This window comes from Lissotriton helveticus, chromosome 2_1 (assembly GCF_964261635.1).
Source record: "Lissotriton helveticus chromosome 2_1, aLisHel1.1, whole genome shotgun sequence".
Lineage (NCBI taxonomy): Eukaryota > Metazoa > Chordata > Amphibia > Caudata > Salamandridae > Lissotriton > Lissotriton helveticus.
This window is the reverse complement of record NC_136059.1, coordinates 1,518,096,800-1,518,112,072: the sequence shown is the minus strand read 5'-3', so window position 1 is coordinate 1,518,112,072 and position 15,273 is coordinate 1,518,096,800. Positions and strand designations below refer to the sequence as shown.

At 41.6% G+C, this 15,273-nt stretch overlaps 1 protein-coding gene across 5 annotated transcripts in view; it reads left to right on the top strand.

Annotated features, from left to right (window-relative positions):
- Positions 1 to 15,273, top strand: part of LOC144819832 (maestro heat-like repeat-containing protein family member 2A) — a 75,124-nt gene that overhangs the window by 14,478 nt on the left and 45,373 nt on the right. For 4 of the 5 annotated variants that reach the window (XM_078677563.1, XM_078677561.1, XM_078677560.1 and 1 more), the window contains exons 3-7: positions 1,360 to 1,968; positions 2,614 to 2,675; positions 5,062 to 5,181; positions 7,540 to 7,647; positions 9,476 to 9,596. In XM_078677563.1, the coding sequence (XP_078533689.1) occupies positions 1,749 to 1,968; positions 2,614 to 2,675; positions 5,062 to 5,181; positions 7,540 to 7,647; positions 9,476 to 9,596 (631 nt within the window). In that variant the 5' untranslated portion in view covers positions 1,360 to 1,748. Of the gene's footprint in view, positions 1 to 953; positions 1,969 to 2,613; positions 2,676 to 5,061; positions 5,182 to 7,539; positions 7,648 to 9,475; positions 9,597 to 15,273 lie in introns of those variants that run through there. The other variant, XM_078677559.1, reaches the window with a different exon arrangement.

The window sequence follows — 15,273 nt, the reverse complement described above, 5'->3', positions numbered from 1 at the left end:
TTTTAAAGGGCAACATTTGGGAACTCTCTTGCATAAAATATTAAATTATTATCCATAAAAATCCTATATGAACCAATTTGCTTCTAGGATGCAAAGAAAGAAGACAATGGATATAAATCTGCCAGTGTTGAGAGCTCCTCTGCAAGAACCACCCATAAGTCTGCCTCCCGGCAGCTCTGGCTCTGATAATAGATAACAGAGGAACAGAGTGACAGGGAAAGGGAAGGGACCCAGGGGAACACCAAGGATGGAGACCTGAAAGAAAAAAGCTGTACCCAATAACAATGGTTTACATCATACTGACAAAGCTTATCTTGGAGGTTCAATTGTCCAGTTAGACTTTACTATATAACATATACTGGACTCTTCGTGACATTCCCAACAACAGTACACCCAATCTTAAATCTATATATTTAATAATAATAAGGCTATATCATATACATTTGATTAATGCCATCAATCAAAGGAAATTCAGTATTTATCCCACTAAGGTTCCTAAAGTCAATATGTGCAGAAACTACCCCACAATTTAGTTCAAATAATCCAAATACACAACATTTCTCCCAGTCCACATATAAGAAGGCCCTCTGAAAACAGGTGCACAACTTGACGGCCATAAGCATGAAATTCCAAATAGCAATGCTGGCACGTGGAATCTGGAATGAATGGGAAACAAAAGACAAGCATCTCTGATGAGGACCAAAGTGCGAGAACTGAATGCCGGTAAAGAAAAAAAAATGAAGTGGTACAGCAGAAACAGCATGTGGCGGTGAGAACAGAAAAAGGCCCTAATGAAGCCACCGACAGAAACACTCGCTCCCCATTCTGCTGACTAGAGACCTGGGACGCAAAATGGGCAAAAAGTGAAGCAAAAAAAGGCCTGCTCTGAAAAGCATGCAAACCACTATGCTGGCCAGACACCGTAGGACGCAAAGGGGGAACAGCTTTACCGTTCCCAGAGATAAACCAAGATGAAGTGTAACAACAGCCTTCGTCTTGATTACGTTGAATAGCCGCCACTAGTGCCAGCTTTGTTAAAAGCATTAAGTACCACTACCTTCTGAAATCTCGCCAGACTTCTGAGTCTACAAACTATCCAAAAACCATAGGAAACTAAGGCATCCATCTTAGAGTGGTAACTGAGAATTTGCACTTCCACCAATATGGGGCAACCTTAATATGCTGTATTCCACACAATTAATTTTACTGTAGCGTGGTATGGATCATGGCCCCACAAGTCCTGACAAACTCCTATGCTGTCATTCCCCCACTGGAAGTTATTTGCTGTCTGGATGTATGGGATTAGCTTTCAGATAGCCTAGCTTCCATTATTATTTATTATGGCTTTGTTATTGGCAGATCTGCATACCCTCAAGTGGGGTTTCCGATGAAACAGAAGAGCCACTCAAGTTGTCCACGGCTATTATCCTGTCACTGGGTGAGTTGGTCATAAATGTATGAATGTATATATTTGTGATACTGCAAGTATATATTGGCCTTTACTAGGGATCAGGTCCTCTGTAACATTAATTTCTGTACACTGTCCTGCAAGTAACTTGATCGTCTTAAAAGCTACTATTGCTTCAGTATTTATCTCCCCCCCAGTACATTGGTTGGCTTGCTACTGGAATATGGTGCCCAGTTTACTATATACAGCTATAGTAGTCACATGAGTACCATGTGCTCGTAAGATCATCATTAAATGTTGCAGACCATTGATAACATACCTCCTGGACATGCGTTGAAGAATGGCCTTGATGGGCTGCTCCCCGGCGTTGAGTTCCTTCTTGCATAATTTTATGTTGGGTTATTTTTCAATTATGTCTATTTTTTCTTTTCACTTTACTCTTGCAGCCCATTCTCACTCTAGTGAGGTCCATAAATATTTTGAAAGTAGCTTGATGCAGATAGGTGCAGAGTCCCGTGCCACAACATTACAGCTGCTCTGCAAGCTCCTTTCGGAAACTGGTAAGACTGTCAGTGGATGGGTGGCAGTGTGTGATTTAGGCAGGGAAAATAGTTAAAGGGATATAATGCTTGTCATAGAATCCGGAGCCCTAAGTTGTATTCCCAACGTACTCCCTTACTTGTCCAACATGGTGCAGCTATAAGCAAAATACTTCAATTTTATATTCTTCAGCTACATTAACTGCCAACTTTTCCTGGTAGAGCACTGCAATTTACGAATAAAGTCTTGCTTACATCAACTTCAATTATGTGAATCATGGTGAAGAAATAAAGGAGTGCCACTGTTTTCTTTTCGGTTAATTGTTCCCATTGTGAGCCATTAATGGGACAGGGACACTGTGTAAACCGATCCTGACATAGACACTGGACAGGAACAAAAAGGGAAATAATATATGCAGCAGGTAGACACAGATACGCTCAGTGGTACATGATGACACAGACATGCACCGCGAAACAGGAAGGCATTGATAGCCCCATGGGGCTCACAGTCACAGACTCACAAACCAAAACTGAAAGACAGGACCCTCAGGGTGGTAATCACAGTTGATAGTGGAAACTTCACTACTTATGTATTAATCTTGATCTTAATAGACAAAGTCAATATCTATGTGTTATGAACATTTGGTGTATGGCTTTATTTAATAGATTCAGAAGGTGCCTTTTATCTGGATGCTGTCCGTCACGTGCTTGAGGATGACAATCGCAAGGTACCATCAAGCTATTATACGTGTGTTAAAGCACTTTCATAATTAGCAACTCAATCTAATTAAGTTATGCAGATTTTGCATAGTGCAGTAGTCCTACTTACATGGACTCAGAGCTGTGGTTTGCACACCACAATCTGTTTACTTTCTCCAAGGCAAGTCTTCAGTGGAGGTGTTGGGTCATGCAACCTCCAGCCATTTCTGTCAGTTCAGTGTGTCTTGTGTTCCATTGTCTCCCTGTCCAAGTGGACATATCCCAGTTTTCCTGCCCTAGTCTGTGTCAATGCATTATTTTCAGACCCAATCCCAGAGGTTGCTGATCCCTAATTGTTTAATAAATGTGTGTTAAAAGAAAGTTTGTGTATGCTGTTAACATATTTGGTCTGTATTTCACATTGAGTTGATCTGTAATACCCCTCACTGAGGAGGAGAATGTTGATGATCAAATAAGGGGTTTTGAAGTTCAGAATATTAATTTCTCCTCAAATCTTTAACAACCGTGGTGTAAGGTATTTCAAATGTCTCCACCAAGAATAATATTTGGGCTATGTCTCAGCGAAATCTCACCAAACGTGGATCGATAATACAGGATAATATTCAATGTGCACGTTTGAAAAGTCTGATTGTGATATAAAAGATGTATTTTATGTAGAAATTGGAATATATGTGACTTTCTTGATGCCATGTATGTCCACAAGGTGCCTGACTTCAGTGCCATGGAGAAAGCAAGAAACTCAGACTCGGAATCACCATGTTCAGCATGTTAGCAAGCACAGGACATAGGCAGATGACAAGTCCATGCTGATGAGCGTTATGGACCGCTCTTTTCAACACTAATCTTAACCTGATTAATGGGAGATTAAACTGACAGCAATTTGCTGAACGAAACTTTGAACTGCCTTGTTACACGCATTTGCGTATGAATATTTATATAAGCTATACGCTTTACTTTGGCGGAAGGAAACCTCGATTCATGTTACGCGATCTACTCTATCTCTAGGTGATTTGAAATCTATTATACTGAGGATCTTAGAAAGGAACGGAAGATTTAGTGCCCTGAAGGAGTCTTATTGTCATAGACTGACAAGACGAAACACGTGTTGGCTGTGGTTTTGTGAACTACTGTGACATTTGGACAAAGGAATAAAGAAAAGAAGATTCAAGGATATCAAATTTATTTTGTGGACTTTGAGTGACATTGAGTGCTTGGTGGTATTGAGGATTATTTAGCCTTTGGCTATTTATGAAGTCTTGGTAACAAACTCTTGCCCACCTTGAGCACCGGCTTGACTTGTATTAAGACTTGCTTACACACGCTGAGCGCTTCTGTATAATTGTTACCTTTCTTGTTTAGTACAGGACATAGGCACAAAGGAAAATAAACAAAGCTGCTTTCTTTTGATAACAAACAAAAGGCTGTATTGCGATAACTTTGTCTCTATTGGATTCTCTTTGAGAGGTGTTTTGGGTTTGTCATTTTTAACCTCACGGCACGATATAAACCAAGTTATCCTTAGATATTTTTCAGATTAATCCAGGAACATCAGAGACAGGACTCTGTTAGGAATGTTAGAATCACAGAAATCAAGCATGGATGTATTCTTTGGCAGTTGAAGCCATTGTGGCCAGATTGTGCAAATATACAGCGTACAGAACCATGTTAGGGATGTGAATTTTAACTCAATACTGGATACAGGAGACTGTGACTATTTACGGTCTTGAGCCAAAACGACTTCTTGAAAGTGATATGGATCAACCAAACAACAAGGTGTGGGACAATGAACTCTAAGTACTGCAACCCATTTGGTATCTGCTGTCCGTGTTGGGATGTCTGCTCAATCTTACAGGTGGAGTTAGACAGCGGCCATCATTCTTCCCACAGACGACTCTAGTTTTTTTTTAATTCCCTCAGCAGTGGAATCCATAGCCTATTGAATTCTCATTTGCATTTTTGTAATCAATATCAGGTCCTGAGAGCTTTTTTGTTGGTTGTAACCTACCTAGGCATATTTTGCAATGTTTTTTTAAAATCTTTTATCAAATCTCAGGCACCTATAGAAGGTGTAGCCCACCTGGAATATTTGAATATTCCCTCAATCACACTTCAGTCAGACACTCTGTAAAAGCAGTTTAATTAAATTGACTCTAGTTTCATTCTCAGAGTGTCATAGTAGCCCTTTTTGCAACATACTTTAAAAGGGTGTATCCAGGTACTGGCTTTCCACACATAAAAATGTATATCTGTCTACTCTGTGGACAAAAGGAAGGAGAGAATGCATGGTTTTCTCACACTCCCTTGCTACTTTCTCACTGGAATGTGTGATTTTCTCCTATTCATACACCAAAAGGGTTTCTCACTAACCATGCTTACCTTTTTTCTCAATTACAGGTTATTCTTGCCACTTTAAGTTTAATGTCCAGTTTAACAGCCAAAGGTTTTTATGATGTGAACGGAAGAGCTGTGATGGATTATGTGCTTAAAAAAACCAGCCTCCTTATCAAAGAGAAGGTAAGTGACAGATGTACATATTTGGGTAGGTGAATGTGTTGGGGAACAGCAACAGTAGTCAGCACACAAGAAATAAGTGGACCTTTTATCCCCCTTGTGCCCCAATGTAGTTACTTTGCCATATAATATACATCGGCAGTGTCACATATTTGCCCCTGGTGGTGGAATATAGACCTCATGTCCCTCTTGTTAGTTCCCATAGTCTCACCGTGACATTCTATGTTCTTCATTTGAGCTTGATGTTCCCTACTTCCACTCCAGTGCGTCTTTCTCCCTCCGTCACTTTTATGGATGTCCTTTATCCATTTGTCTGTTTACATTTGGACCTGAAATTCAGCAGCTGCCCATCAGTGCCAACACTGTACATGCCTTTTCTTCATGTCTTGTTATTCCAGGGTGCCCATGATGTGAACCAAACCACTCAAGTGAATTTACTTATAGCTTTCACTTCAAGAGTCATTCTTCCAGTACACCCAATCTATGGTTTTTCCATTATTGTGAAAAGTTTAACCTAGTGTACCCTTACTATTATGGGGTCTGAGTTAGTGATGTCAAATGCAAGTGGAGTCGTTGTCCCGAAGTTCAACTATTGCAGCTGATTTGATTCGTACTGTGGCACTTCTGGCAATTTTATAACTTTTATCCTGCTCTTATGTTGTGCAAAATCGTCCACTGTTGTGAACAACGAGTTTCAGAAAGTGGTCTGATAATATCCTTTAGTTATTCTCTTTCTCCTTCATTGCCCTCCTCTTCCACAGGCCTCATGTATGATTTTGTATTGGGCACTTCTTCTGTTTCTTCTCTTTTCTTGGACCATCTCAAGTCCTTTGGGCACTTACACTTTGATCCCATCTCTAGTAGCTGGAGGAAACACCTGTCATCTGACTAGGGGCCAGGAATGGGTGTTGGATCAGTGCTCTTCACTGGTGCTTGTGGGGCTGCAGGTGATATGTGGCAGCATGGGCAATGGCAGGTGGCATGGTGTCTGAAAACTGCAGTATTCTTGGCTTTGTCAGTGTCTCTGGGAGAGTAGGCCACAGTGGTTTATGGTCTCACCAATTCCTCCATAACAGCAGAGGTGCCATGACCTTCTTGATCACTGTGAACCAGGTAGGACTTCCTCAAGCTTGGCCAATGCATCCATGTTACAGAGTAGTTGTACCAAGATGCACAACTCAAGTCCATGCTCCGTAATATGTGTGGGGATTGGGCACCACTGATGACGTCTGGTATCCATCTCCTTGGGGCCTGACCATAATCTAGAGTGTCTGCAGTCCATACTTAGTCTTACTCTTGGGTTCCCATTAAGCTCAACTAATAGATGAGCCAGACACTGTCCATAGTTTTTTTTACCACAGGCCAGAGGCATCATGCCAGGAACAATTCATATACCTGTCCTTATGTTGCATCGCATTGTAACAATGGTGCTTGAATACCTAGATCCCATCTTAGTAACCAGATGCACATGTTGACTGGCATGAGTGCAAAGAAATAAGATGCTCAGACACTGTGAGAATGGGACTCGCTCCATACACGTCTCAACAGCAGTGCTCCCATGCCGTACATAGGCCTACCACACAATCCAGCCTATGTGAGACAACTGGCCCTTAGACTTTGCCGGGGCTAACTGGAACATTTCTTGGGTGACTGGGCAAGGCACATAGGCATTCAGCGAATGCACTGATAAGCTGTGTTTTTCACTGATAATACATTATCTAGTCGGCTCCTTTCTGTTACATACCCCGCTTTATCGTTGAAATGCCTAACAGGGCAAACTACCAAATCCTACACAAAGTAGCACAAACATACTTCAAATCAGTATTTTATATCAACACTGCCTCCCAAAAATGCAGTTTCCGGTTTTGTCTTATTGAGTGTAAGAAGTACCATAATGTCGCACATACTTCCCCATCAAGCAGCAAGGGGAGGGCTCATGGGGCATCACAATCTTTGTAGTGATCAAGAGAGACTACCTTGTGGTGCCAGAAGTGCAATGTCTCAGATGTAGTGCCCAGTGCATCAGAACCTTCAATATTATAAGTGAGTCCACCGGTATTATGACTGTATATGAATGCTATACACTTCTCCGCCAAATTACCATATACTTTTATTCTCTGTAGAGCGGAGCATGGGTGCATAACCTCATTTAAACATTTTTATTTACATGTTTGAGGCTAGTGGTTTTAATTTCACATTGGAATTTAAGACAAGAGGTTCTCTCTGTGCTTACAATCTTGATTTGAAAAGTGTGATGTTTTCACTCAAATCTCTTGAACCTCCATGAGGAGAGAAAACACAGTGAAAATGATGTGAAAACATATGTTACTTTACTTCTCTTGCTTTTCCACATTTTCACAGGGCACTAGTCACATGAATCCTGAATCTGATGTTGAAGAAGAAACCATCCACATACAAATCTCTCAGCTCCTCAATAAAATTGCATTACGCCATAAAAATACTGACGAGGTAAGTGAGAAGGATGTGAAATAAGGTGGGTCAATAAACTAGAAGTGTACAAAATATAAATTGCAGAATGTCCAAAGACTCCTCAATTCCCAGGTTATCTTCATTATCCTCTAACTCACATAATAGCATGTTTTAGTAAAGCTCTCTCTGCTGCAGGTTTGTATGTGGGAAATATGCACATAGTGATCTGAACCATGAATGCATGTTTAAAATGCATTCCTTTTCCACCCAAGTCATTACCATGATTTGCCTTCAGGAAAGCACTGGACTTTGGAGTAGTATTTACTATTCCAACTCCAGTCTGTGCAACTGTAGGGAAAGAGTTGGACTTATAGTACAACATTATTCCAACAACGCTTTCCTTCAGGGAAGTGGTTGTATTGGCTTGCTTGATAAAGGAATGCATTGAAAAGACACATTAGGGCACGTACAGCAATTACGAGTCTTGCAGGGCAATGTGTTGGGATCTTAAATACCTTAAAAACATCTTGTCTTCTGCCAGAAGCTGCCAGAAAGACAGTGGTCCAGTCTTTAATCATGGTGAGACTGTATTACTGCATTGTTCTGTATCTCGGAGTGTCACAGACATGATGAAGAAGACAACAGTGGGTGTAAAATATGGCAGCTTGGCTGCTATTTCATCTGCCTAGACACTCACCATCAGCCCCAGCTCTACCAATGCTGCTCTGGCTTCCGTTAAGGCATTGGGTATATTTCAAAGCCATGTGCTATTGTCACAAGATTCTCAGTCATAAAGGCCCTAAATATCTTCACCTCTGATCACACCTTATCTTCCTAAAAGAAATCTGAGATCAGCTGATGCCTCTCTTGCATCTATCCCCAGAATCAAAAGTGCTCACATTGGAGGCCATTCCTTCAACTACTCGGCAGGCAAGATGTGGAACTCCCTACCACTTTGGCTTAGGCAGGAAAAATCTGAAATACGATATCGCAAGAATTTAAAAACATGTTTTTTCACGCTAACTTAGATTAGAGGAATTCATATTCTTACTCTGTATAATAGGACAGATACCCCAGTGCTGGGACACGCAGCTGACGCAGCTATGTGCTTTACAAATCTCATTATTATTATTATTATTAGTGGTTTTGACCAAGTTGTTAAGGCACAGCGTTATTTGAGACGCGATGTAAAGTCTGTTTCCTCTGCTGCAGGGATAGAGGTCTACTGTCCCATGCAGTCCTCATTCCCAGCATTTCCGGCATTCATAGAAGATTGTCGAATCCTACCTCATTTTTTTAATGAGGCAGGAGGTTTTCCAAATTATTCTAAATAGCCACTTTGAAACGAGATTGAATGGCACATCAGTCACATTGCAAAACATAGCTACTCAATCTGCATCTCCTATTTGCTACTTGCCCGATGATACATCAAGCACCAATATTTCATATCAACAGGGTCGTTCATTCCCAGCCATAGCTTTGCACACTCTGGCACATTTATAAAGATAGTTCTGTTTTGTGATTGTTATGAGGATAACAGCAGATAATGAGATAATTTACAAAGCAGCTCACTCACAGGGTTTTTGGAGAATAAATGTTGCACTCATTCTCTGCAAATAATTGCTCGGCTATAGAATCACGGATTGTAGCATTGAATAGGGTTGGTGCTACATCAGTGTAATACCAGCAATCTGTCTTGGACCCCATCAGCAAGGAATGGTATCAGGAAGGGGATAAATAAAATGTAGCCCCATCTCCAGAAGACCCACCAGAAACCCTCCCACCGGCTATGACTGTTTATCTGTGGGAATGGAGCCTTATTAAATGCTAATGATACTAATAACACATTTGCTGCTCTTTCTTGCAGGGATTTTGGAAAGAGATTTTGAGCTACATGCTGGAAGATGACTATACTTCATCTGTGCCAGCACTGTGCCAGATGCTACTTGTTGTAGATAAGAAAGCAAGCATCAGCTTTCATGAATGTGGTGAGTCTTAAGCATCCTACTCATTGACACAGTGGGATCTACCATTGAAGGTGGTTAATGCTTCCTCCTCCACTCCCCAGATCCCTTCTTACTTTGTCATGATCAGGCATGAGTTGAAGAACCAGTCCATTAGCTCAGGATGTTATGGTTAAGTTACTATAGAATGTGGGTGTCAATATTTCAAATAACATTTATTGCTCTCCTTTTAGAGATATATGTGTCTGTGCTGATGTTGCTGCTCGCTGTGAGCCTTATTCACAAGGCATTAACTAATTGCTGTGCATCAAGCCATTTGGCTGTGCCACGCTGCGTTAATTCCGAATCACAGGGATGCTTCATATCTACAATGATATAATGGATCCCTTTGCTCTCCCAGTGGTGGTGCATAATTAGCTGCCATGCACCTATGAAGGCACCCTTGTACCATGGTGCAAGGGTGGCTGGCTGCGTCACAGGGATGATTATTTTTGTGCAGTAAGGCATATCTTTGTTTTCATGCAGTTAGACATACCTTTGTGCACAAAAACAATCACAATAGGTAATTTCCTCTTCCTAAATGTGCTGCAGTATGCAGTATGCATAGAAAGAGGTAAACAACGAGGAGAAACAAAAATATTTGTTCTTGTTGCACCTCCCTATACCTCCCCCTGGGGAGGTGTAGCATTCTGACACATTTCCAAGTGTACTATTTCTTGTAAATCTGGAAATGCGGCAGAAGCCTTGGGTGTTGCGCGGGAAATCTCACAGCAAAACCCATGGCACAACTGTTCCACACAAAGTGTTGCATGTAAAGGGGCCATATTTACAAGGGCATTAAAAGCCACGCAGGGTGGCTTTACCTGTCCTTGTAAATATGGAGCAGCAGGTTGCACTGCTGGTGTGTCTCAAAAAGTGATGCACATGTGGCACAAGGGGCTTGTAAATAATCCCTATATACTTTTTGTAGTTTGTCAGACGTAAAGTTACTTTCCTGTTTGTTTCAGCTCTTAGGGGGTCATTATGATTGCGGAATTCCCGCATCCTCCGGGCCGGCGGAAGCCACCGCCGGCCCGGAGGATGCGGGAAAACCGCAGTGGAGCCTCCACAGACCCACCGCCAAATTAGGATGGCTGGTGGGTCTGATAATCTGTCCGCAGCTTTTCCGCCGCGGTCGGAAGGCGACCGCGGCGGAAAAGCACTAACATGTCTGGCGGTGTCTATCAGACACCGCCAGGCATATTAGGATGTCTGTAAATCTATGCTTTTCCGCGGCGGCTTTTCCGCCGTGAAAAAGCATACGGACCTTCACTTCGGGGGCCCGTTGCGGGCCCCCTGGGTGAAGGTGGGGTGGGGGGTGCACATGGGGGGTACCTATGGTACCCCCCTGCATTTGCGTGCACAATGCAGCAGGCACCGCGCTGTGCCTGCCGCTTTGTGCACGCAAATGCTGTGCATGCATTTTTTACATTGCGACGGGTGCAGCTTGAAGCTGCACCCGCCGCAATGTTAGAGATAGAGGATGTGACCGCCACCCTGGCGGTCACATCCTAATCTGATCGGAGGGAATGTCGCAGCCCATGCGGACGTTCCCTCCTCCTCAGGGGTCGCGGACGGACTCAAGTCCGTCCGCGATCCTAATCGACCCCTAAGTCTAGGTAATGCTCCTCCCCCCTGAATGCAATGTACTAACTGTCCCAGGTTTCCACACACCATGAGGCTACTCAGGGCTCTAATGCTCCTCTTCAAACCTTGGAGTATTCTTGCTCTCCATGATGTTACTTCTGTCTAGTATGTTGATCATGCCCTGCTGGGTATGGTACCTATTTATGTGTTGTTACTTTGCCGACCGCAACAGGGATGTATTTCATTTCTCCATGGAGTTACTTTTAGTTATGATATTTGTCTCTGCAATGTTTCTGGTTCAACATTTTGGACTTCAGCTCCATACTAAAATGCTAGTTATTAGCCCTCACTTGTAAGCAGGGATGCATGCTCAATGATGGTAAGGGAAAATAAATATTTTGACTGACTGAGGTTACGAAGGAGATTCGCATCTGGTGGTGAATACCTGTAATTGCTATAATTCCATTGTTCCAATTAGCTCTACCCGCTCAACTTTCCAGTGGATGTGTTGATAAAGTGCAAGTGACCTGGGCAGATGGTATCATAGTCTATTTATTTGTCACTCATGTTAGGAGTCCTGAGCAGAATCGAACAGGCAAAATATGTGCTCGTTCTTGCTTGCCCCAGGTCGTTAACCTTATTAGAAAATAGATATGCAGAACATGTTCTGGAGTCCTCTTTTCTTCTGGGGTATCCTCTGTCAGAAAATGGCTCCCATTTTTCCATGGTCCTTCAGGATGTAAAGCACGTCCACGGCTCATGACGCATCCTCTCTTATTCCTCTGGAGTCTTCTATCCCTCAATGAAAGCTGTAGCAGGAACCTGTGCATGGCAGCTTAGGTAGCTCCTCCTCCAGCTTTCATTCCTTGACAGCAACCGCTAAGGGAGGGAGGAAGAGAATTGCAGCATAGGCTGTCAAGGTACTGTACAATCCTGCATCAACAAAAAGACAGGGTGAACTTGCTATTATGATCAGCACATCACTATTGCATTTTTCCCGTAGTGGTCATTTGTCCAGTAACACAAAAATACTCAATTTGGGAGTGCCCAACTGATAGGATGCTTATTCACCCTTAAGCAATTTCCGTCACGATAATCTACCCACAGAAGGTGTAGTAGAGTTTCATGAACCATAAATAGAGATAATTCAACCAGTGCACATCCCTACTAGTTACTTTTCTCCAATTGGATTACAATTCAATCACTTCAGTAGTTCAATTTGCTTCAATTCCACACAAATATTCAGGTAGTACACAGTCCATTAGTTCTTAAAGTTCTTATTTATTGATTATTTTCTTGCCACATCGTCACAGCCGACGCGCGTTTCGCCCTCCGCGGGCTTTTTCAAGGCTGCAAATCAGTATACAAATGCATACAATCAGTAAAGAATCATACATTGAAGGCCACCTTTGCCCATCCATGATTAACCAAACGCTCCAACTCCTATTCTACCAAGTCCCAGTTTAAAGTATATGTCAAACATCATTAATATTTTTCTAGTATGGTACTTAGATTCTAAGTCGCTGCACAGTTACTTAAACAAATGGCAAGCATAATGTACATTTATTTAAAAAAGTCGATTACACACGTTATTTGGTGGTCACCCTACTTCACATAGTTGCCTTATGTTAGCTGTTGAGATACTCTCTTTCAAGTTATACATGCGGATCCTTTCGCTCAAGATGACCACCACTTGTGCCTCAGTGTCTTTTGTTAGAAAGCATTTCAGTGTGCCCATAATCACCACAATCTATCAATATTCAAATGTTGTTATTATTTTAGTTGCACAATTAGAGTCTGAGTGCATATACATTGCTAACTAGTATTTAAAAGAATCCACTTACCAAAGGAAAATAGTATGGTGAGTGGCGTGTTTTCGTATAAATCAATAAAAGACGTAAAATTCTTGCTCATTGGTCCTGTAAAACCAAACAGCACCGGTATTTAGACAATGTTCTCTCAATAATATGTCGCATCACGCTTATCAATTCATCCGGGACCATTCCCATATAGAACAGCTTACCTTAAAGCCTTAAATAGTGAATATGACAATTTGCCTCATAGTACTAGTGCTTCTAAATCCATTCGTCACTCAGTTGTCTGTGAATTAATCGAGGATTAAAGGAGCCATGATAAGTTCCATCTGAAAAGAGAAGTTCATCCCCATTTCAGTCGTTTTTAGAGTGAAAAGATTTGATATATTGTTTATACACCTATAATGTTTCCAATTGCGTATTTCATTATATTATCCCAAATTTACATCAAGGCTGTAGCACAAAGCCTTTCCAAATACCGGTCCAACACTACTGTAAAAAGACCAATGTTGCTATCGAGTCAATCCTCTAATGGACACATGTCACAACAGTTTTATGCTGTCCCTCGTCATAAGCGGACTACCCTTACGCCAGACGTGTGCCCCCAGCATCTGTTTACGCTGCCCATCGCCACATATGGACTTCCATGTATGGATAGTTTGTAAAACGACTGAGACGAAGAGTCTTTAACGCGTTAAATAGACCGGGGCTGTAAAACCCTGAAGACTCGATTGGGAGATGCGTTTAGTATTTTCTACTTCTGTCGTTCTCTGTTTTTAAATAATTAGGGAAATTAGGAACATGCATCTATGTCAACGCAAACATGAGCTACAATCGTATTGAATTTTTTTTACGAAATGTGTGACATGTGGACGGGTACATGGAAGTCCATATGTGGCGATGGGCAGCGTAAACAGATGCTGGGGGCACACGTCTGGCGTAAGGGGAGTCCGCTTATGACGAGGGACAGCATAAAACTGTTGTGACATGTGTCCATTAGAGGATTGACTCGATAGCAACATTGGTCTTTTTACAGTAGTGTTGGACCGGTATTTGGAAAGGCTTTGTGCTACAGCCTTGATGTAAATTTGGGATAATATAATGAAATACGCAATTGGAAACATTATAGGTGTATAAACAATATATCAAATCTTTTCACTCTAAAAACGACTGAAATGGGGATGAACTTCTCTTTTCAGATGGAACTTATCATGGCTCCTTTAATCCTCGATTAATTCACAGACAACTGAGTGACGAATGGATTTAGAAGCACTAATACTATGAGGCACAATTGTCATATTCACTATTTAAGGCTTTAAGGTAAGCCGTTCTATATGGGAATGGTCCCGGATGAATTGATAAGCGTGATGCGACATATTATTGAGAGAAAATTGTCTAAATACCGGTGTTGTTTGGTTTTACAGGACCAATGAGCAAGAATTTTACGTCTTTTATTGATTTATACGAAAACACGCCACTCACCATACTATTTTCCTTTGGTAAGTGGATTCTTTTAAATACTAGTTAGCAATGTATATGCACTCAGACTCTAATTGTGCAACTAAAATAATAACAACATTTGAATATTGATAGATTGTGGTGATTATGGGCACACTGAAATGCTTTCTAACAAAAGACACTGAGGCACAAGTGGTGGTCATCTTGAGCGAAAGGATCCGCATGTATAACTTGAAAGAGAGTATCTCAACAGCTAACATAAGGCAACTATGTGAAGTAGGGTGACCACCAAATAACGTGTGTAATCGACTTTTTTAAATAAATGTACATTATGCTTGCCATTTGTTTAAGTAACTGTGCAGCGACTTAGAATCTAAGTACCATACTAGAAAAATATTAATGATGTTTGACATATACTTTAAACTGGGACTTGGTAGAATAGGAGTTGGAGCGTTTGGTTAATCATGGATGGGCAAAGGTGGCCTTCAATGTATGATTCTTTACTGATTGTATGCATTTGTATACTGATTTGCAGCCTTGAAAAAGCCCGCGGAGGGCGAAACGCGCGTCGGCTGTGACGATGTGGCGAGAAAATAATCAATAAATAAGAACTTTAAGAACTAATGGACTGTGTACTACCTGAATATTTGTGTGGACTTGAAGCAAATTGAACTACTGAAGTGATTGAATTGTAATCCAATTGGAGAAAAGTAACTAGTAGGGATGTGCACTGGTTGAATTATCTCTACTGTACAATCCTGGGCGCTCCTTAGTGGTAGGGGTGCCTTTGCCAGTATTTGCAG